This window comes from Theobroma cacao, chromosome 3, assembly GCF_053813885.1.
Source record: "Theobroma cacao isolate CCN51 chromosome 3, ASM5381388v1, whole genome shotgun sequence".
Taxonomy (NCBI): Eukaryota; Viridiplantae; Streptophyta; class Magnoliopsida; order Malvales; family Malvaceae; genus Theobroma; species Theobroma cacao.
The window spans coordinates 46,628,091-46,650,705 of NC_142641.1; the positions used below are offsets into that span (position 1 = coordinate 46,628,091).

The window sequence follows — 22,615 nt, forward strand, 5'->3', positions numbered from 1 at the left end:
TTGGCTGTACGATAAAAAGGAAATCTTTTTTATTTTAAACTGACATTTATCACAACATTACGTATTGAATTGGTTTGCACTAAATACTATTACTACTATTTCTAATGTAACTCTCAACCTAATCTTTTTATTCTTTACTACTTGGAAAAAGGCTCTTCTGTTCCCTACTTCCCTGGTCTCAGCCATTGGTTCGGCTTCTAATATTCCCCCACCACCACGTCGCATTCTAGAAAAAGCCATACCTTTCTCCTATCAATTGGCCTACGTGTGCTGTTTGCTTGCGTTGCGTCTGACTGATTAAACTCAGAAAAGAAAACCATATAATAGAATCAATGTCGGCTCTATAAGCGGACAGCAATCGTGTATGTATATATATTGCTGAAGGAACCTCACCTTTCCCCTTCATGGCTGTAATAATTCAACCATCTTCTGAACTAATTGATTTTTTTCTTTGTAATAAATAATTATGCTCACCGTCAGAGTAAAGTTTAGATTGGAAAAAAATTGATTTATTAAGAATAAGAATCTGAATACACAAAGAATGAAGCCACCCAGCACACAAGGTTAGTGCAGTGGTGGTCTATGCTTATTTAGAGGACTTGACCAATCGTAAATTTCATTGCATTCAACCTAAATAATGGTTTCTGTTTATATCTATATGCATATAGAGCTACAAGCAAAGATCTATAAATTGGGGTAGTGATGAGCCGGCTGTTCATAAATGCGGTTGTGGCAAGTGGGGTTGCAAGGATAAGCACAATCTATCTTTTGGAACGGATTCCGGTCATAAAACCAGTCTCCTACTGCCTTGGCAATTGACTGCAAAATACATTTTACCAGAAACACATTCAATGTTATTTTCGACAAGGGAAAGAGCTTAAATAAACTAGACAAGATAATAAGGCATTGGCTTACGGTTTTATTCAACAATGGCGAGTCTGGCATAAGCCATAATCCCTGCATCTCAGTTTGGCAATGGGCATAGCAAGAGTCTATAAACATTCCTCTTGATGAAGACTTGCCTAGTCGAAGCAGTGCAACTAAGAATTGCAACCTGAAGTCTGAAATAGACAAAATTTTGATGAGAGCCCTTAACTAAGTTTTCCAACATCCATTTCTTACCATTTACAAAAGCTATCAGACTATAAACTTCAAACTCTTGTACGCTGTGAACCCAAAAAGAAATTGAAAGCTGCCTAAGAGTCTAAAACAGGGTTATTGAGTCACCTTGCATGGTTTTGATTTGGCTGGGCAAGCAGTTCTTTATATCAAGCTTGCAGCTCTCCCAATAGCCACGGGGATCAGCAATGCCAGGTGCCAAAATGTTTCGTATCTGAATGGAAAGAAAGAATCAGAGATTAGAGAAATAGCAAAAAACAAAGAGATTTTATCTGAAACAGGTGAATGCTACATGGTCGCAGCGGTACATGCAATATTTGGGTATAACTTTGTTTTCTACCATTTCCTTTTCTTTCCAAATTACAGTTAAACTGAAACTATATAAACAAGGAGCGTTTCCCACAAATTTTGATGGTACTCTCATTGCAAACTTTGATTTTGGAAACCAATTAAACAGAAATTCCTAAGTAATAGAAAAGAAAAGGGAAAAAGGGGTTTAACTTTTGCATCACATGTATTTATCGCATGACCTCTACGATACAAAACCTCAATAGACATTAAAAGAGGGTCAACCAAATTTTGGTCTTTGTAAATATGGGAGTTTTGAGTTTTGTTGTTCTTGTTCTTTGCTTGGTGCAGCAAGAGAAGGAAACAGGCACTCTGGTTATGTTTCCTTGTCTTACTGACTCTTCCTTTGGTTATAATATTTTGGGCTGGTGGGGATGTGTTGCCTAAGGGCTTTTTGTAAATGTTTAGGTGGATGGTTTAAGGGTAAGGTTGGGTGCTGGTATTTTTGCCTACCAGTATGTAATCGGAGGGTTAAGACTCTGTTCTTTTCAGTTTTGAACCTCATCTGTTTGTACATGGACACCCTTTTTTTATGAATGAATCTTAATTTAAAAAAAAAAATTCCAGTTTTTAAGTCTAGAAATAAGAAATAAGAAACCCTATCTAGTAGGCTATAAGTGGTATGTCAGGCAGGAACTTGAAGCTACCGTCCAGGGATCTACGCGGACGCTCAAACTTGATAAACAAAGAAATTAAGCAGAAAAAGAACACAGACAAAGCGTCCTGTCATTTTGAGATGACAGACTAGGCTTGTGCAAAGGATTTGGTCTGAGTTAAATGATACATGAAGATGAAGCATAACTTTATCCAGCTTTTCAAATTTACCACTATCAACAAAGCTGAGTTTCATGGTTTGCAAAGTTGTCTAGCCGGGACAAAATGAGATCAAATGACCAAAGAAAATTGCATTTGTTACATACAATTTCAACTTTGATTTACACGATCATTGTGCTAATCAAAATGAGCTAACCTGCCATGAATCGTACGCTGCATTGATAAAAAAAAGAGGTGTTTGTATTTGCTGCGCCATGTATTCTGGGAAAAAACACTGTAAAATGTAGATGAGTATTGGTAAGATGGACGTTGCAATGGTGAAGAATGAAAACCGAACAGCAATACTTACCAGACCGGGTCTCATTCTTGAAGTGCAGGATGGAAGCAAATTCTTTGCTGATCCCTTCAAGAAAGAAAAAAAAACGTAACAATCAGATGTCCCTTCACCACTACCTGAGCTGGACTAAAAACCAGACTAAGAAGTACTAATTGAAAAAGCTCCCAAGTATGAAAACATAAATATTAAAAAGTTAAAAGAACATTCATCTGAGATACGGTGAAAGAAAGAGTACATGTGTTGCAACTAATTGGTTAAAGAAGGCTTCAATATAATGTCCTCCAGACACATCCTTCCTGCAAAAGTAGACTGATAACGTCATATTGCGTAAAAGAAATATGTCAGCTACCATTTAGACTTCAATACAGTGTCTGGGCAGAAGGTCCTATTAACGAGCTTACGCATTGATAAAATAACCAGCATCTGAAAGACATTTTACTTTAGTACCCATAGGTAGGAGGGCTGGGAAGCTATCACAATGCAGAATGGACGCCAATCCACCAGCTGAACATCCGGAAAGAACAGCCTATACAAAGAAATTTAATTAAACAAATCACTAGTTAACAGAGAATCAGAACAAGGAAAGGCAGGAAATGGTTGACAGATTATAGAAAAGCAAAAAAAGAATCTTACATTTTCAGCATCTCTCATTCCTTTTGCCAACAGATCCTCCATGACAGCAAGCCAGACCCTCGCACCTCTGAAGTGAAGATTAGTGACCTGATGAAATTTCTAACTGATTAAAAATACATAGAAAGAAAACTATCTCAAGTCTCCCAAGAATCTTCAAGTCCAGCCAAGATTAACAATAACTTACTGGATTGACTGCTGCCACGTCGCCTGTGAATGATGATCCATCACAATACCTGACTTTGACTCTATTCCAATTGTAAAAGTCTGCAAATCCAAATGAAATTCGTTAAACGACTAGCAAACCAAATAAAACATGATGGAAAACTAATTGGAAACCAAGAAGTAATCGAATAAAATATACGTCCGTGCCTGGATTGAATTGATGTTTGTTATTCAATATGCCAGAGAAAGGAATTTGCTTGACCATTCTTTTAGAGGAACCTAAATGAGTATTTTTACGAACCAGGCAACTAGTGACATTATTGCACCATCCTCCTCCCTAAGAATTCAAAGCAAGTGCAATTATCATGAGTAACACCACATAAGGAACTTAACATTGGTGAGGCCATTATGACATAAAACCAAACTATCAAAGAAGTCAGTTTTCTATAATTAAACTTATAGGATTAAACATAAACTCCTTTCAGTGTCAAACATCACAAAATCAATCAAAACAAAATACTGTTTCATGTTATAAATGGATTTTGAAAAGTGGACAAACCTCAAGCTGAATTAACCAACTGTTAATTCCAGTTCCGTATCCCCTGTCCCAATGGTAAGCTGGCGGGCTTCCATCCAAACAAACTGCAGTCAAATCAGGATTTAAACATAATATGCGATTTACCCAAGCAAAACCAAAGAGGGAAAGAAAAAACGAAAAAAACTGACCAGCTCCTTTCGCTACTGCACTTTGAACATAGGTAATTGGGACGTAAACCCCTTGTGTTTTGAACCACAGCAGTCCCAAAACAAGAAGATGTAACCATTGACAGGATCTTGTATCCACCATTCTGTGCACATCAAACACTTAACATGGCATGGCTAATTGAATTGCGCAACTAAAAATAAAGTCAGACAAAGGGAAACAGAGCACACCAACCAATATACCAAACAAAAAATCAAAAATGAATTGAAAGATAATTTTTTGGCTCACTTAAACAACAGAATGTATATAGTGATATACTGGTAGTGGACAAAGTAACCTATTTTCCTCAAGATCGCTAATGGAAAAAAGCAAAACCAGGGCAGAAGACGATTGATATTCCAACAAAAAAAGTGAATATTGGGTATCAGCTAAATCCTAACAGCAACAGTAGAAAACTAAAATAATAAAAAAAAAAGAAATGAGAACAGCCAATGTGAATCAGCCATCAGATTACGAAATAATCAATGTAAACTGCAACATGGAGCGGCCATTGAACGTAACAATTGAAAACAAGAGAGAAGAAGAGCAGAACAAGACCTGAAGATGGGATGGGACCGCCTTCGGAGAGAATGCGACGGAGTTGGTAATCCAGCTCGCTCCCCGTCCTCAGTCCTCAGAGCATTCGCGTTCCAACTTCCAGGAGAGCAAAAGGAGTCTGAATTCTTAAACCAATACAAAAAACGGGGATATGTGTACAGGAGGAAGAAGACAAATTATGTGAAAAGTGGCCTTTTTGATGAGTGAAAACTGGAAAGTGGAAGTGTTCCCTTTTGTATTTTGTTTGTGGGCTACAAAAAGGACTTGCTGTTTGAGCAGAGAACAGAACCCGAGAGCCGACACTGATCCTCCCTTCAAACTTTTAAAACGCCAATAACAAGAAAAACCCAAAATTACTCTTTCTTTTTTACTCTATTTGTTTTCTTTTTTATTCGGTCAATTTGGGACCCGACTCATGACATCATGCATATGGTCCTCGAAATATATGGAACGGAATGAACCAATCGTAACGGCTTACACGTTACACGTTCCAGGGTTCCACCATCAGCGAACGGTTTTTCCTTTTTAAAAGAATTTTGAGTTTGTGGTGAATTATAACTTGGATAGATAAAACAAGGATTTTGAATCTTTAAGTACTTTTTTAGCTTGGTTTTTTTTTTTCAGTTTATTTACTATTTACTTTTTAAAAGTAAAAATCATATCAAATATAAATTTTAAAAAAATTTTCAAAAAAAATAATTTAAAAAAAAATTTAAGAAAAAACTCCTGTGAGGAGCTTTCTTTTCTCTTCTTTTAAAAATATAAGAGAATTTTTTTTAAAAAAATATCTTCATCTGTTAAAAATAATTATAATATTATTTTTAAAAAAAATATATATTTTACGATAATTTTAACTAAAATTATAACTTCTAAAAAAAACTTATAAAAGGAAATTTACAAATAACTTTAACTTAATTTTAAAAATTATTATTTTTTATAAAAATTTTATAATAGTTTTTAAGTTAGAAAAAAACCAAACTGAACAGGCTCTAAATTGGAACTTGAGTTCAATAGATGTAGTATATAAAATGACCTACTAGTAACAAGAATATTACAAATTCGATTAAGAGACAATATTACTGAATTATAAATAAATGTTAACATTACAAATCTATGTTTTTTAAGAAAATGTAACAAATTTAAATTACTTGTTAAAAAATAAATCTCTTCATTAATTAGTACATGATTTTTTTTAAAAAAATAATAAAATTTAAATTTCCTCTCTAAATTTAAAAGAATTAAAAAAATGTGTTCAATGATAGATGAATGAGAAATATTGAAATGATAAAAATTGAAAATATCTTATCTAAGATTTAAAAATTTGTGTAAATTTAAAAACCAAAGCTCTTATCTTATCATTGAAGGTGACATGGGAAGTGCAGAATTTAGTTGAGAAAATTTGATTAGGAGAGAGAATAAGGAAAGGAGGGTTGGTGGAAGTAAATGGGAATGTTGAAGCCCATGATTGGGACGGACACCGATCGTTAGTTAGGACGTGGCAGGCGATGATAGGTTGAGGAGGGATCCGCAAACGGTGGATGCAGCTTCGGTTTGACACGACACGTGATTGACGGTGATTAGATTACTTTCCAAGTTTGATAAAGCTGGTGACCCACTGCACAGCGACCTGTTTGGTGTACTTGGCTTAATGCAATCTTAGTTGTCACCCAATCAAGTCCCAAGTAATTCTCAACTTAATCCAAAAGGCTGCTCCTCCATATACAATTTTATGAAAATTACTTTAAAAAAAACAAATAATTAGAGTCGAAAGGAATATTACTTATTTTCACCTTTTAAAGGAATTTTCAGGATTATTATTAAATGTATGTGTCAGTATTTAGAGGAAAACTTGTGGCATAAGTGGGTTTGTTAGTGGGAATGAGTTGAAAGAGGTAATACTATATATGATATAATGATAATATGTGATAGATTTGGTCAATGTCATGTCATAAACAAATAAAGTTATCAACATTTAACAGTAATCATCTAAATTTAGTTTAAAAAAGTCAAATACAATATAATGTATTTGAGGATTGGTTTGTTTTGTGGCTAAGAAAATGAGGACCACATTCAAAAGAAGAAAGGTGCAGCCGATAAATAATAATATAAATTAAAGCCTACAAATTGAGACCCGTCAAGTTAGAGATGTGACATAGTCTACAAAATTGACCCTTTAATAGACGAGCACCACTTATTTATTGGGGTCCTATTCCTATCTTTTGTTTCTCATTGCACTTATGCATGGCTGCATGTGCACACCTCCTTTCCATTTAATCATTCAATTTATGACTTTTCCTATACGATTGGCATCTGATTCCGCTTACGTTTTCTCTTCCTTTTTTAGTTTTCCCTTTCGTATGCTTGCTGCATAACCAGAAAAATGTAAGTAATATACAACACCCCCCCCCCCCCCCCCCCCCAAAAAAAAAGAGGAGAAATTAAAAATAGCACAAAATATGTTTCTAGTGCATAGAGAGAAAAGAAAACCAAACCCGAATTTCAAACATCAATCAATAATTAATTATGGAATAAGAAATTGAAGAAACATAAACATGTGGTTGGTGTTGTGTAATTATAAGATAGGACAAAAGACCCGCAAATTTGGTGGAAGCAAGAAGATTGTCCCCATCTCCAATGGAACCTTATGTATATACCAGTTCTCATTTTCTTCTAAACTTACTTAACATAAAACACAAACGACAAGTTGGTGAACCAAACCAAAATTAAAGATGGAAATGACTTGGATCATAAATAAGTCAAAAAGAGGATGACATGAATTCCACCATCACATTAATTCGCTCAACTTGTTTGTGGAGAGATCTCGGATAACGAACAAGTATGCTTAATCTTTGACGTTTGAAAATCAAATCAACTTCATTGAATTTGTAATCCAAAACTAATGACTAAATAACCAATCTCATAAATCAATGGTCCCAACCATTTCTTATTTCTAAGTTAGGTTTTCATCCATCATTGAATCTTAATTTGGTCCACACAGTGTTTTTAGATTTGAATATTTTAAGATAATATTGGCCAATTGGAAAACATGTTCTGCATGCGCTTGCAGCCTTTCTTACTTAGGTATTTTTGCCTTATCTTCTATACAAAAGCAATTTGATGGGAGACTTTAAAATTTGGAATTGGGACTTGGACTTGCGAATTTTATGTGAATTTGATGGATTAGGAAAAAGACAGCTGCCTGGCTCCCTGCGAGACTTAAATGAGCCCACATGTGACGACATTCTTTCAAAGTGTGTGGCTCCTTCCTTGTTCCTCCGCCCATCACTTTCTTTAGAATAATATTTTGATTTGGGTTTTGCAACAAATGGGCATCTATTTAAGCAAACGCGAGGTGTGTGTCAGCTGAACCCAACAAAACCATGGGCTGCCTTGTTAATTCTTGTCTCTCTTCTTTGTGCTGGTGGGCTTGGGCTGCCACTATCAGAGGGCTTAAAAGACAACCGGGCAGCGGTAGTGCACACGTTGACATACACATAAACTACAACATGCTCGTCAGGTTTAGGACTCTGACTTTAACCGGTCGCCAACGCCCACCCGTTCCTTCCATCACCCGCTGCGTCAGGTATGATATGCTTTCAACTTTCGCCTGTGCTCTGCACTCTGCACTAATCTCTTTTCTCTGTTTTTTGTTTCAAATTTTATCAGTTTAAAGTTTTAGTTTTAGCGTTAATTGAAAGTGGACAGAAGAAGAAATTGTTGCAGCAGCAGCAATATGAGTGTGAATATGACTACGGGAGGAAGCAGCAGCAAGTCAGCACCAATAATTCGGGAATTTGTTGATGTAGAAGGTGGTGACATCCGTTCCAGAGGCCAATCTGATGGTATCAGATTCCGTCTTGTCTCTTACAACATTTTGGCTCAGGTAGCTTGACTTTTGTCTATTACTCTTGCTTGGGGATCATTGGGTCATTTTCTTATTATTGTTTTGTGTACGTAATCCAAAGTCCCAAGCTTGGAGTTTGAGGGGCTCTTAGTATTATGTTTCTACTTGCAGGCGTACGTCAAGAGCTCTCTGTTTCCGCATTCTCCATCTCCCAGCCTCAGGTGCCCACTTTTTCTTTTTTTTTTTTTAATTATTTCTGCAATTTGATATCCAAGTGACTTAGTATTGTATAATCCACCAACATCAAACTGCCTTGTACATTATTCTTAATCTTCTGATTGTACTTTATTACAGATGGAAGGCTCGTTCACAGGCTATTCTAACTCTTCTTAAAAACCTTGGAGCTGACTTCTTTTGCCTTCAGGTTTGTTTCCTTCATTGAAATTAAATTCATGAATTTGCACTTATACCACTACCTTCATCGCCCTCGCCTGCTTCTATTCTTCCGTGCATTGACTACGTCAGTGTATACATGCACGCGTATTGAGTGTACTTGTGCATATTATTTTTATTTTCCTTATAAATGGTCTAAAAACTTGCCAGGAAGTGGATGAGTATGATTCCTTTTACAAAAGAAACATGGCGGATCATGGATATTCCAGTATCTATGTTCAGAGAAGTGGGCAGAAGCGCGATGGATGTGGAATTTTTTACAAGAACAACTGGTATGCTGAAACTACTCTCTACTTTTCTTTTCAAACAATTTTCTTGAAAATATATGCAAGAATATCCAAGAATATTCTTGTATATAAACTAGAATTTTTTGTAAGGACAACTGTTTTTAAATTAAATATCTTACTTGTTCTTGGGTGTATATGCATTATGTTTTTTGAGTGTTTTTCCAATGAATTTTGCTTTTATGAGGTCCTCTTTTCGCAATGAAGCCATCATACTATCTTTTTTATTTTTATTTTTAATTGGGAGAAGGAGGATTTGAACTCTGCTCTTTTAACAGGGGATCATGCACTAACTAATGAGCTAAATGTTCGGGTGCCATCATACTATCTTATTTTGCAAACTTACCTCTGCACAATTGCTTCAGTGCAGAATTGCTCGCAAAGGAAACAATAGAATACAATGATCTTGTAGACTTGTTGCTGGATGAAACCTCCTTATCTGCTGACAAGCAGAATGAGACACTGGCTGATGGAAATAATGGTGCTCATGCAATGAATGGTAACCTTTTCTATTGTTATGTTTTCTTTTTGCATCCAGCCACATCCTTATTGTACTTTTTGACTTTTTGCTTGAGATTTTGGCATCTGAAAACGACGTTAGCTAGTTACCTTAAGTGTCTGTTTGCAGAAATGCAAGCAATGGGGTAAAAGCATATTGCATTTTAGGTTGGTAAACTATGACTGGTTCATAAATCAGTTTAGATTAATAATAATAGATCATATATTTTGCAGAACTAATATTTAAATTATTAAAATGGTTCTTCTTCTGCTGGAAAATGGCTTTCCACAAGGCAAGAAGTTCAGAACTAGCATTGTCATCAGCTGAGCAAATAACAGCATTTTAATTACAAACAGTCTTCTGATTATATGTATTATAGATAACATCTAAACTACATGTTTCTCACTGAAGTTTTATTAGTTGATATTGGAGCACAAGCATAGTTTGATGAAGAACAAAAATGATATAGTTCGTCAAATATGCTAAGCAAATCTTAAACCTTTATTTGCTTTATCTATCTGTATATGGATAATTTCACTTTTCCTTTTTCATTTCCTCCTTTATTTTGCTAAAATTATTTTTTGTGATTGAACTTCATATCATCTCTGACTACAAACTAGAAATGATATGGGATGCTGGTATTTCACTTTCTTGGATGACCCGTTTTCAGATTCACCAGTAAAAAGTAGTCCAGAGTGCCGTGGAGATCCCAATGATCCACATGTAAGATTGAAACGAGATTGTGTAGGAATTATGGCTGCCTTTAGACTCAAGGATCCTTTTCATCATGTTGTTATTCTGGCAAATACACATCTTTACTGGTAAACTATCCAAATTTTCATTTATCCATTTATTGTAAGTATTGTGTTTATACATCTTGGATTCTATGAGGTTGGCTATGCTGAAGCATAAGTATATTTAATGCTGTTTTTATTCCAGGGATCCAGAGTGGGCTGATGTTAAGCTTGCCCAAGCTAAATATCTTTTATCACGCTTAGCTCAGTTTAAAACACTGGTAACAGACAAATTTGAATGTACTCCTTCATTAATTTTGTCTGGTGACTTCAATTCAACTCCAGGAGATAAGGTTTAGTACTGCACTTTATTTATTTATTGCTTTCTGCAGCCTTGCAGTTTGCAATGTTCTGAATGTTCTCATCTTTTCAGGTTTACCAGTATCTTATTTCTGGCAACTCTTCATCAGCATCATTAATGACATGTTTGGAAGAACTTCCCTTTCCATTGTGCAGTGTTCATGCTTTCACAAGAGGAGAACCACCATTTACAAACTGCACTCCAGACTTCACAAGTACACTTGACTATATTTTCTTTTCCCCTTCTGACTGCCTAAAACCTGTCAGTATTCTTGAACTTCCAGAGTTGGATTCACCTGATGTTGTTGGTGGATTGCCAAACTATAGCCACCCAAGTGATCATCTGCCTATAGGTGCTGAATTTGAAATTACCAAAGAGTAATATGTTCCAAGTTCAAATCCATTGAGTTCTTTTCTTACCGGAGAATGGTGAAAGAGATAAAAAGGCTAGAGAAAAAGCTGAGAAATTACCCAAAAATATGTTCAGCAGATTGACAGGTAAGAGCAGCATTTGTGTGGGCTCCAAAAGTCTGTTTTTTGGGGTTAAGTTGGGGAGGGGGATCCAAGTTTAGGATATCTGTTTTGGGAATAAGGTATGGCTTTCTAATTTATTTGATAGAAGCATTTGATTTTACAAGACTGTAATAAACTGACTAGTAGACATTTTTGGTTTTGGAACTCGTTGGTAGAGTGAATGCAATTTTTATAGGACAATACTCAGAAATTTGGAATTGTTCTGTAAGTTGCTTTTGAGACGATATGATTGGTTTCATGATATTCTTGGCTATTAGCTCTCATGTATGATACTTTCGTGTTCTGGGCATCTATGCTAAGTCTATTTTAAGAGGGAGGGCTGGATTAAGTTGTGTGGAAGCAATCAATTTTTAACTTTGTGGTGGGGCATTTCATGCTCAAAAATTGTGGTGAAAGCTTTCAATACAGGCCAAAGTAATGAAGACGTGCTGAATTGTTCATGTAACATGTTCCTGTATTTGGTTGGCATCTTCCAAGCGTCTGTTAACGTGAGATAAATCTCAGATAACCTGGAATCATTCATGTCATGTCTTAGAATGAATGTAAGCACCATCTAGTGTCGTGTTGTAATCGTACTAATGAAGATAAACTTTTGATTTGCAATGCCAGGAGTCAGGGGATGAGATTAACCAAGGATTTCGACCCCTTCCTTTCCCCTTTCTCTCTCATAGAAGATCATTAATTCTAAGCATCCCGAGTTCCTAAGTAAGAGGAATATCATAGGAGAACAACCGCAGAAGATGAATTTGTTGCTACTTGTTAGTAATCTGCTCATATTTATTAGTAAAAACTAAAAACTATGATCTTTATTGCAAAAATCTTGAAAAGTGAAAGGCAAATGGAAAAAGTTGGGACTAAAGAGAATTGGAAATGTTATAATGAAAGTGAGGAGGGAGACCAAACATGAGGACCGTCTGTTTTACAATAGTGCTAGTTGCTTTCGTCTGTCTTTCTTTTTTCCCATTTACTTACTGCTGATGAACGTCAACCTGTCATTGTTGTAAGACGAAAGGAAGCAACTTGCATTGGACCAAAGAAAAGAGAGAAATATGGTAAACAATGACTAGCACTTAATTACGCTGCGTCTCTGAGCCTTGCAAATTAAGGTTAGTGCAGGCAGATTGGATGGTACACAGGGACAAGCACTAGCATAGCATAGCATAGCATTACCAAGGATGAAGGTCATATCCCAGCGTCTTTTCCTATTTGATTGGAAACAGATTTAATTTCGCTAAACGCGACCAACTCCTATATTTGGAATACCAACAAAAGTGGAAGCGCAAGGGCAATGGTAATTGTCAGCAAGCTTATGGCGATTACTGTTTGACCATTTTTCCATTCAATGCCTAAATGTGTATCTTCAAACTGGGGTCACTTCCCTAATCATCACCTTTTACGTCCTTCATACTACATGCCTATCTCTACTTTCTTCCTCTCAACCAAGTCGAGAATATATTTGGCAACAATTTGCAGTGCTCTCTTTTTTTATTGTTTTTTCTTTAGCACCATAAGGAAGCAAGAGTCACAAAGGCCTAATTCCACTGCATTATTTCGTGTGCTGAATGCATTGCATTCAATTCAAAGAATATTCTGGGTCCACAATGATATCATGCTGCCTGCCATAATTCTCCTTTCTCAAGTGCCTCGAATCATTTTGCTGTTCAATTAATGGATATTAATTTTGTCTAATTATTCAATTTTTGCATCTTAACAAACAAATAATTCTACTTATGTTAATATTTATGAATTAATACCACGCCCTTGCTAATTGCTATATCTTGATCGATTATCTGTATACCTTTGGACATTAATTTGACGAGAAAAGAAAAGAAAAGCCAGTTAATATGTATAGTTAGGTTTTCAGCAATGGTTTCTTTCATTCTTTTTAGTTATTACAATTATTGTTGAGTTGTCAATAGATTAATATGTTTCTTAATCTTAATTTCTCACCAATTAGAGCTCATATTATATATGTAAATACAATGTGATGTTTGATGCATGTATCATATACATGTACATGTGTGTGTGCGCGTGTATATATATATAAACACTTGCACTTGCATATATATGGAACATATTTTATGCTCATAGCTAGCTCAGCACTGCCAACTGATCAGATGGAAGTAAACTTCACCAAAAAGAGTATCGTCAAAGCTTTCAATCTCTTGCCAGAGCGTCACCATAAACTTATTACTCTATCAAACCTTGACCTTCTTTCTGGCCGCTTTCCTGTGACATACTTGTACTTTTATCACAGACCTTCGATCAATAATTTGTCATCCACCGTTGAGTCGCTCAAGAGTTCCCTCGCCGAAACTTTGAGTTACTACTACCCTTTCGCCGGTCGAATAACGGAAGACCCGGATACAAGCGAGCCGATAATCATATGCGACAACACTGGTGCTCTCCTGGTGGAAGCCCAGGCCAACATCCCTTTGAGGAAAATGGACTTGTACAATATTAACGACTCCCTTCAAGGGAAACTAGTGTCCACCGACCCAAACTTTCCTTTGCAAGTCCAAGTAACACATTACACTTGCGGAGGGGTGTCCATGACTTTCACCTTTGACCATGCACTAGGCGACGCAAGCGCTTTTGGTAACTTTCTTTCCTCATGGTCCCAAGTAGCCCGAAAGATGCCACTATCTTGCATCCCAGATCACGGGAGAAACCTTCGACCTCGCCTCCCTCCTACATATCGTCCTTGCTTGGATCAAACTTTTGTCAAGTGCACGCTTGAAGAGATTAGGAACATACCTAAGACCAACATCTTGCTTAAGCGCCTTTATTATGTTGACGCCTCCAGCATTAATAAGCTGCAAAGTCTTGCATGCGCCGACGGCAACAAGAGAACAAAGATTGAGGCTTTCTCTGCTTATATATGGAAGGTTATGGTGACCACCATTGATAAAAGCCACGCCAAGTGCAAGATGGGTTGGTTAGTTGATGGACGTGGTAGACTCAATGGCTCCATGTCCAATTACATTGGTAATGTCTTGTCTGTGGCTATTGAAGAAGCAAGCATTGTAGAAATAAAGCAGGGCTCCATATCGGAGATTGCCAATAATGTTCACGAGGCCATATCAAAGGTTGCTAATGAGGAGCATTTCTTGGATTTGATTGACTGGATAGAGTGCCACAAGCCTGGACTGATGCTACCAAAAGTAGTTCTAGGTCGGGGAGGGCCTGCCCTTGTTCTCTCGTCCGGACGTAGATTTCCAGTAGCTGAATTGGACTTTGGCTTTGGTAGTCCCGTGCTAGGCACAGTGTCCTCCATCATTGAAAAAAGCGGAGTTGGCTACATGAACCAGAGGCCAAGTGCTAGGAGTGATGGCTCATGGATCGTTTCAGCAATCATATGGCCAGAACTGGCGGCAGCATTGGAGTCTGATTCAGTTTTCCAGCCCCTCTGTGCATCTCATCTCCAAATTTGATGCTATATATTCCACATGCCAATAATGAGCAACTTAATAATGATATATATATATATATATATATATATTTTATCTTCAAACAAAAGGTGTGGTAACTAAGTTAAATGGGGATCCTCTACTGTACTTGTTAGAACACTAGGCATTAGCAAATAATTAGCATATATATGTAACTATTGTAAGCCAGTGATAAAATTGTGACGACCTTGTTTAGTTATTTGCACTAGCTACCAAACCATTCCATCAAAGTATACAGCAATGAATGGAAGAGAAAAAGGGGTAAATCATGATTCTGATACACCTCTCCAATCGATCATCTCATGGCAGACTTACTGCATTAATATATCAGATAGAAGATAGTCCTCAGAAGCAGCCGATGACTACAGTATGCTTGGTTTGATATTATTTATGTGCTGCCATCGTGAGCTTGTGTGGAGCAGAGACTGCCCCGATAGAAATATGTGGGTGAATGGAAACGAGATGATTAAGCCTAATAATAGAATTATGGAAAACGCCATGAATATACGTATCATGAGATTTTTAGCTACATTGAGTAACAAATTGAGCTTTTGGCCAAAAAACCAAATCGGTATATATAAAACAACAGAAAGTATTTACATTGAATCTCATGAATTTGTCAATCTCTTCCTTTTAACTCCTACTAATTACCTTTTCTCATAATTTCTTTGTATGACTCATCCATCTCATAAACACCTAATTCAGTGTTTCTTGGGGAACTTGCAACCCAAACACCCACAACTGCTTTGTTGTTTCTTATTTCATCCTACATCAAAACCCTAATTCCCAAACAAGAGAGAGAGAGAGTGTGAAAGAAATCTATTTTTTACACAGTAAACTTCCGACCTATTGACTCCACCTAGTTGGCATTATATGAAAAACAGGATTCTATCTTATAACACCAAACACAGATTAACTTTGGGAAGCTGATCTCTACTGATTGACGGGTAAATGGTTCATGATTTCTCCATCCACACAGGGTAAGCCTCCAAATAATATACCACGGACTCCCATCTTACATAGGGAGCAACTTGACTGTGATACTTGGAACTTAAATTCTTGCAGGAAAAGTTCCTGAAAAATTTTTAAACGGATGTATTTAAGATAACACCTTATAATATATGTGAAGCAAACTAGTAAAAGAAAAATAAATCAAATAAGTGCAAGTTTAAAGCCAAATAAAGGCACTTTCATACAGAGAAAGTCCTTACACTGGTGGTTATCCCCAACATCTTTTTCCATGATGCAAGTAAGTCATAACAACCCCGAACAAGCCACTTCATCTTCTATAAGATTCTCTAAAATGCAGGCAGCCTAAACCTGTTACATGTAACAGTTCAGTCAGCAACCTAAAAACTCAAATGCACATCACATTCTTGTCATAAGAAGCAAACACACAACTTAAAACATATAATCTAGTTCTTCTTTTCTTTCTTTTTTTTTCTTTGAACTGATAATAACTTTATGGTACATGATACATAGGGAAAAAATTTAGGTTCCTGTATTAACATTAGAACTTCAGAACCATCAAGCACTAGTCAATGAAAAAAATTTCCTGCACAACAATACAAGGATCACCTTCAACCACATCAGGAGGGAAGCAAACTCAATAGCAGATGGATTGGCAAGGCTGGAGTAACAAGGGACTCAACATTTGAAGCATATTTTGAAATCCACAGCAGGGAAAATCCTTACTGAACTCCTGAACACCCTCTGCTGATAGGTTTTATAAGAAATCCCAGCACGTTGATTCACTCGACTGATTATGTCTCATGACCACTGTACTTTTTCAGAAAGCTAGGAATGCTGTGCTTTTGTTATTCATTAACTTGTTCTTTTGTGAGAGGACCATTGTTTTGACTCTGTAATATGGCTCTCTCATTTCCATGCAAGCCTCCAATGGCTTCGCTCTCTGCAAGCTAGTCTCCTTCCTTGAGAATCATACAACAATAAAATTCCTGCCTTTCAAAAAAAGAAAAAAAAGAAAAAATTTCCAATAGAATTCACCAAAAATTTTGCAAAAGAAGAAGAAACAAATAAAGGCATCACCAAGATAAAAGGTAGGTTGTCGTTACATACTTATCATGTAATTAGGAGCTTTATGTCTCTTTTAATTAGGGGGACAGCAGAAATTTTTTTGGTGAAAATTTGTACTTATGATTGCATCAAGTGATTATTCTTCTACGTTTTTCTTTAGGCATTTTGGGACACAATCCAAAATTCTCTTGTGAGATAGAGAAGTAAGAATAATAAAAAGGTAAACTAATGGCTTTCCCACACTTAACTCTTACCCTATAACTAATTTACCATCAATGATGCCTAGAATATTCAACAAATTTGCCAAGTAATCTAATTATTCTAGGCTTCAGAGGGAGCAGACATGCAAATGGACAGCATGAGCAGAGATTCTTAAATTGGAGATATTTTTGCCAAACAAATAGAAAAGGTCAAAGAAGGGGTTGTTTGTCAATATTCTAACCCAACTAGCTCATGAAACAAAGAGACGGGTTAGAGGGACATTTTCAGTGACATCTCAATAAATATTAGATACCCCAAACAATTATGTCCAAGGCTTGATTTTGTAAGTTTTGATTATCCAACCTTTGTGTTTCACATGTATTGAACACAATCATAACCATTTCAAGAATAATTTAAGAATTTGTTCACAAATACAAACATAGAATGACATATCATATGAGTTTTAGATTTTCATAAAATGAAATTCTCATTATATCAATCGATAATAAATTTCTTTACAAAATACAGGCATTAATATAGTAAGGAATTAAAGATACATTCTTACCAATGTATCCTCACCATATTGCATCCTACTCTTTCTAAAATTTAGTACCATTATATCCCTGTCATACAGTAGCCACAGCAGCTGTGCCCGCTATCCATATCTAAATATGGAGGGAAGAATATCTTTATCAAGCTAATACCAGCAGAAGTGGGAATGTATTTCCTTTGCCTATTTGTATCTGTTTGCCCCACATCTGAGATTCTTATCTCATTATCTAGTCTGGTTCTGTATGTCAAGACAAATTTTTGGAGATTTTTCATAATTAGTAAGTTAAAATTTTCTAATAGGTGATAATTCATTAGTTTCCACACAATACTCATCTCCAATACTAACCATAAGCAAAAACTAAATGATAGATTTTTACATTTCTGTTAAGACGTACCTTTTAGGGTTAAAATATATAAGCAGGTGATGGCAAGGTCTTTCATCCAACTTTTCTAGAAAAGTTATGACCTGTAAAGCCCCAAGTGCCTTATGATGAATATTAAGACCTGCAAATCTCCATTATAGCTTGAACCACCTGTGTGCACTTTAAAAGGATTAGAATCAGGGAGCAACAACTAACAAGTTCAGGAAAACCATCTTTCCATTCCTAACCTATTACACAATCCATCTAGAGAGGTCACCTCAATGGCTCAACCTGTCCTATATCAGGTACTCACAGAGTGAAAATTTTTGCAGACGATCTGTCAAGTCAAAAGCAATTTGTAGCAAGTGCAATCAAAAACATAAATGTTGGGAAAATACACATGACTTGAAGAGCTAGACATTTTAGTCTTTTAGAGTAATAAAAGATGCTAGAAAAGTACCTTAAACCTAGCTCATGCATGAGGGTGAACTCCTTTTCTTGTGAGCAGCTAGCCTGTAAGGAAAAGAGGGAAACAATACACACTTTTATTATAACGGACAGAAACCCACAGTCACAGCATAAACTCCTAGTGTATAGCGAAAACATCTAGCAAAGCCAAACTGCAAAAAGCTTTAATGCAAGGATAAATACTAAGATTACATATAACAGGATGAAGCAACGAACCTCTAATGTTTAACAACCAGTATGAATTTTTTTGCGAGGATCCAGAAAGATATCACTGCAAGAATATACCATACAGAAACTTTCACCCAACCTTTAGGTACTGTGCTCATTCTTGATTAGACCATGCTGATGGCAGATGCCACTCATGAATCAATGTTGTATATGTAATTTCATCTAAAGGTAGTCCTTCGCTAGCCATATGATCACATACTTTAAAAGCATCTTCCACCCTCCCTTCCTTACATAACCCGTTTGTAAAGGCATTATAAGTGACAACATCTGGGACTATTCCATTCTTAACCATCAAACAGAGAAGCTTCCCTGCTTCTTTCATGTTACCCAATTTACAGTAACCATCAATCATGACAGTATAGGTAATTTTGTTTGGTTGTACGTTGGATGAAGACATTTCCTGCAAGAGACTCCCAACTTTATCCATCTGGCCAAGCCTACAATAACCTCCAAGTAATGCTGTATAACAGACAACATTTGGCACCAAGCCCAGTCCTCTCATTTCAAGAAGAAGTTGTCTCGCATCCTCAGGAAGACCCATGTTGCACAATCCATGTATTAGAGAAGAATACGTGCAAATTGTTGGTGGGATACCCTTACTTTTCATGTCATCATGAAGTTTAAAGGCCGCCATAATATTCCCATTTTTACAGTAAGCTCTGATCAGTGTATTGTAAACAACAGCATTGAGGTCCACTTTGTTAGTAACCAACTCATCAAACAGGTTTTGACACTCTTCAATTTTATCAACTTTACAATATCCGTCCATCATGATTGCATATGTATAAACATTGGAAACAATACCATGTCTTTTGCACTCATCCCAAATATTAGTAGCATCTTTCATTTTCCCCATATTTGAAATGCCATGTAATAGCAAATTGTAAGTATAAATGTCTGGCTGAATTCCGCGCTTAAACATCTCTTCCTTTAACCTAAAAGCTTCCTCCACTTTCCCCGCTTTGCACCATCCCAAAATCAGTGTATTGTATGAGACCCTATCTAATACCAAACCACTCTGTATCATCTCCTTTAGAAGCCTAATAGCCTCTTGCATCTTACCTGCTTCATATAAACCATGTAATAAAGCATTTGAGGTCACAGTATTGGCTGCAAAACCTTTCTCAAAAAGCTTAAACCAAAGTTCAATAGCCTCAGAATGTTTTCCGTCCTTGCAAAGTCCACCAACCAACGTAGTAATCAACCTATCATTGGGCCTTAAATTTTTCAATAACATTTTCCTGGTAAAATGTAGAGCAGAATCAAACCTAGACTTCATGCATAACCAATGAATTACAGAACTGAAGGCACCGAGGTTTATAGATAACCCTATAGATAACATTTCCTCTAAAAGATGCTCAGCATGCTCCATTTGGCCAGTTCTGCACAACCCCTGGACAAGTGAATTCAATGTAACAGAATTGGGAATCATCCCCTTGGATAACATCTCATCCCTTACACCAAGTGCCTCATCAATATTTCCCATTTTGCAGTAGCCATCAATTAATGTATTATATACAACCTCATTTGGGACAAACCCCTTACCAGACATTTCCTTCAAAACAAAATTGGCTTCCTCAAATTTATTCAATTTAATCAAACCATTGATAAGAACACTAAAAGTAATGAGGTTGGGTTGCACTCCATGTCTTGTCATGTTCTGTTTAAGCTGAAATGCCTCATCCAGTCTGCCACTCTTGCATAATCCATGGATAATATTATTATAAGTGACTACATTTGGTGCAATACCCAAGTTTTCCATCCTAGAGAACAGGGCAAAGGCGTCCTGAATTCTTCCACCCTTGCAAAATGCATTTATCATAGTAGTACACAAGTACACATCGAGGGAGACAAAACGAGACAAAGTTTCAAACACTTGATAGGTCTTTTGCAGTTCATTAGCCTTGACTAAAGAACTCAAGAAAAAGTTGCAAGTCTTGGAAGAAGGAAACATACCCTTGTCGGCCAGTGTGAAAAAGACATCAATAGCGGAAGTAAAACCCGCATTTTTGAACTGGGTGCAATAGAGATGAAGCAACATATCAACCCCCATAACACGGGGAACCCCCTTAGAAAGTGTATTCAAATCCGCCAATGCAGTAGTAATCTGAATATGATCAATGGTAGTATTGTTAGGAGAGGAAAGCGGCAGCTTCCCATCAATCAAACGAATGAAGAGCAATCTAGCAGGTGAAGAATGATTGGCAAGAAGAAGCAAAAGAATCAAAATACAATAGGATCGAAGGGTAAATCGGAAGTTGAAGGATTGAGAAGCAAGGTAAAAAAAATGCAAAGTGGTTTTGGGATTGAGATGCGAAGAAATGGCTGAGAAGAATCGATCAAAATCGAGAGGTGACAAAAGAGGAAGGAGCTGTTTGCATTTGGAAGAATCTAGGGATGACTTAGAGAGAATACAAGATAGCCTACCAAGCAGACCCTGGTTATTGTTATTATTAGAATCGTTGGAAGAGTCGGAGTCGGTTAGATTCAAAGGCGGCTGAGGCTGCTGTTGAGGGTTGAATTGTTGGGCAGCTGCAGCAGCAGAAGTAGTAGATGTTACGCAGGTTAAGGGGCGTGTGATTGGGGTGTAGATATAGATGGGTTTGTTGACAGCCAGTCTCCTCAAATCCATTGCTAACAATGTTTGGATTTCTGGGGAAAAAATAACCAGTTGATTAAATTGAATATGGCATCATGTCGTGGGGCAGTTGATTTGAGAGGATAATAAGCAGCCACGCCCATGCTAATTTAGACAACAAACACATACCCCTTCCTTCCTTTTGCTTTTGGAGACTTAGTTTAGATTAGCGCCCACAGAAACAATAGGCCAATTGCAGGTAGCTAAACAGAAAGAAGAAGAAAGCCAACAACATGAAACGACGGAAATGAGGGTTTAGGATTTAGACGGAGATGCAGAGCGGACAAGGGTAGGGGATAATGGAGATGGTTTCCGTTCATATGGGCCTCAACCCAACATGTAATTGGATTGGCTTAATGGGTTAACCGACTTTCGGCCCTATTAGACAACCTTCCTCACTCAGTTTAGCCCTTGTCCAAAATTGTCAAACGCTGTTATCTTCATCGTCAACAGTGCCAACACTCCATCGCCATCTTCATCAGCTTCCGAAGTCAATGACGTAGAACGCTTTCATCAGCTCCTTCTCTTTCTCATTCTCTCCAATTTTTTTATCGTCATAGTATACAAAAATTCATCAAAATCAATTACGCCACTGTTGTCAAATTTGTCTTTATTTACCATTATTCTGTTGATCTCTTCTCCACATAACACTTGCTTTATAATCTAAACTTGTCATGCCAATATTCAGCTCAGTGACATCAATACCACCGGAATATCGTTGATATCAAAGAGCTCAAATATCTCTTTCAGTTGTTGTCTCTTTTCATCATTTAACGCACAGTTGTGTCTATTAATCGTATTCATAGATGTTGACCCTCTGTTAACCCTTTTCATTATATTTTGAATTGTAAGATTATACATATACATATATATATCTATAGAAGTATTTGATTAAAAGGGAAACTGCTGATTAGTAATTATATATCTTGTGTTAAATTATTTTGAAAAAGAAGATACTGCATCCGTGTATATATATATATATATATATACAATCAAGGGCGAAGCCCCCTTATGTGACGAGGGGTCAAAATTTTTAAAATTTTTTTCATAACATATAAAATTTTTAAATATTTAATTACTAGTTTCTTCAAAATAATATTTTATTTAATAATTAATATAAATAAAAAATAATAAAATAATTTCACTTACCTCATTCAATTTTAATTTTTTTAATTTATAATATTTTTTTATTTATATTTATTTATATTTTTTTATTTGTTCTTATGTTATAAGTTTCTATAAATATTCTTTCTCAAATTTCTACAAACCATTAACCATATTATTTTTTTTTGATTATGT

The 22,615-nt window shown here is 36.3% G+C and overlaps 4 protein-coding genes across 26 annotated transcripts; 2 read left to right on the plus strand and 2 right to left on the minus strand.

The window, feature by feature from the left end:
* Window positions 1-487: 487 nt before the first annotated feature.
* On the minus strand, window positions 488-4,973 carry LOC18606937 (pectin acetylesterase 8-like). 2 transcript variants are annotated; one of them, XM_007040840.3, is made up of 13 exons: window positions 4,674-4,973; window positions 4,100-4,221; window positions 3,933-4,015; window positions 3,581-3,710; window positions 3,396-3,475; window positions 3,212-3,298; window positions 2,980-3,104; window positions 2,814-2,874; window positions 2,591-2,644; window positions 2,438-2,515; window positions 1,228-1,333; window positions 916-1,061; window positions 488-819 (listed from the first exon to the last, which is right to left on the minus strand). In XM_007040840.3, the coding sequence occupies exons 2-13, from the start codon at window positions 4,218-4,220 to the stop codon at window positions 685-687; spliced, it is 1,206 nt and encodes a 401-aa protein (XP_007040902.3). In that variant the 5' UTR covers window position 4,221; window positions 4,674-4,973; the 3' UTR covers window positions 488-684. The 2 variants fall into 2 exon arrangements, with proteins under 2 accessions (XP_007040902.3, XP_088660941.1); XM_088804815.1 differs by lacking the exon at window positions 3,581-3,710 and having other exon boundaries at window positions 3,212-3,278.
* A 3,151-nt stretch (window positions 4,974-8,124) lies between these two features.
* On the plus strand, window positions 8,125-11,624 carry LOC18606938 (DNAse I-like superfamily protein). 6 transcript variants are annotated; one of them, XM_018117777.2, is made up of 9 exons: window positions 8,125-8,256; window positions 8,379-8,556; window positions 8,689-8,738; window positions 8,872-8,941; window positions 9,121-9,242; window positions 9,620-9,753; window positions 10,424-10,574; window positions 10,693-10,840; window positions 10,921-11,624. In XM_018117777.2, exons 1-9 carry the CDS (start codon window positions 8,180-8,182, stop codon window positions 11,227-11,229), a joined length of 1,239 nt encoding a protein of 412 aa, XP_017973266.2. In that variant the 5' UTR covers window positions 8,125-8,179; the 3' UTR covers window positions 11,230-11,624. The 6 variants fall into 6 exon arrangements, with proteins under 6 accessions (XP_017973266.2, XP_017973267.2, XP_007040903.3 ...); XM_018117778.2 differs by having other exon boundaries at window positions 8,149-8,256; window positions 8,340-8,556; XM_007040841.3 differs by having other exon boundaries at window positions 8,152-8,256; window positions 8,397-8,556.
* Window positions 11,625-13,440: 1,816 nt separating this feature from the next.
* On the plus strand, window positions 13,441-15,108 carry LOC18606939 (HXXXD-type acyl-transferase family protein). The gene has a single exon (XM_007040842.3). The coding sequence runs from the start codon at window positions 13,463-13,465 to the stop codon at window positions 14,813-14,815; it is 1,353 nt and encodes a 450-aa protein (XP_007040904.2). The 5' UTR covers window positions 13,441-13,462; the 3' UTR covers window positions 14,816-15,108.
* A 265-nt stretch (window positions 15,109-15,373) lies between these two features.
* On the minus strand, window positions 15,374-21,832 carry LOC18606941 (Tetratricopeptide repeat (TPR)-like superfamily protein). 17 transcript variants are annotated; one of them, XM_088804515.1, is made up of 7 exons: window positions 18,667-21,832; window positions 18,443-18,495; window positions 18,260-18,319; window positions 18,016-18,153; window positions 16,409-16,792; window positions 16,042-16,150; window positions 15,374-15,904 (listed from the first exon to the last, which is right to left on the minus strand). In XM_088804515.1, the coding sequence occupies exon 1, from the start codon at window positions 21,308-21,310 to the stop codon at window positions 18,773-18,775; it is 2,538 nt and encodes an 845-aa protein (XP_088660641.1). In that variant the 5' UTR covers window positions 21,311-21,832; the 3' UTR covers window positions 15,374-15,904; window positions 16,042-16,150; window positions 16,409-16,792; window positions 18,016-18,153; window positions 18,260-18,319; window positions 18,443-18,495; window positions 18,667-18,772. The 17 variants fall into 17 exon arrangements, with proteins under 17 accessions (XP_088660641.1, XP_088660646.1, XP_088660643.1 ...); XM_088804520.1 differs by having other exon boundaries at window positions 18,016-18,162; XM_088804517.1 differs by having other exon boundaries at window positions 18,231-18,319.
* Between the last annotated feature and the right edge of the window lie 783 nt (window positions 21,833-22,615).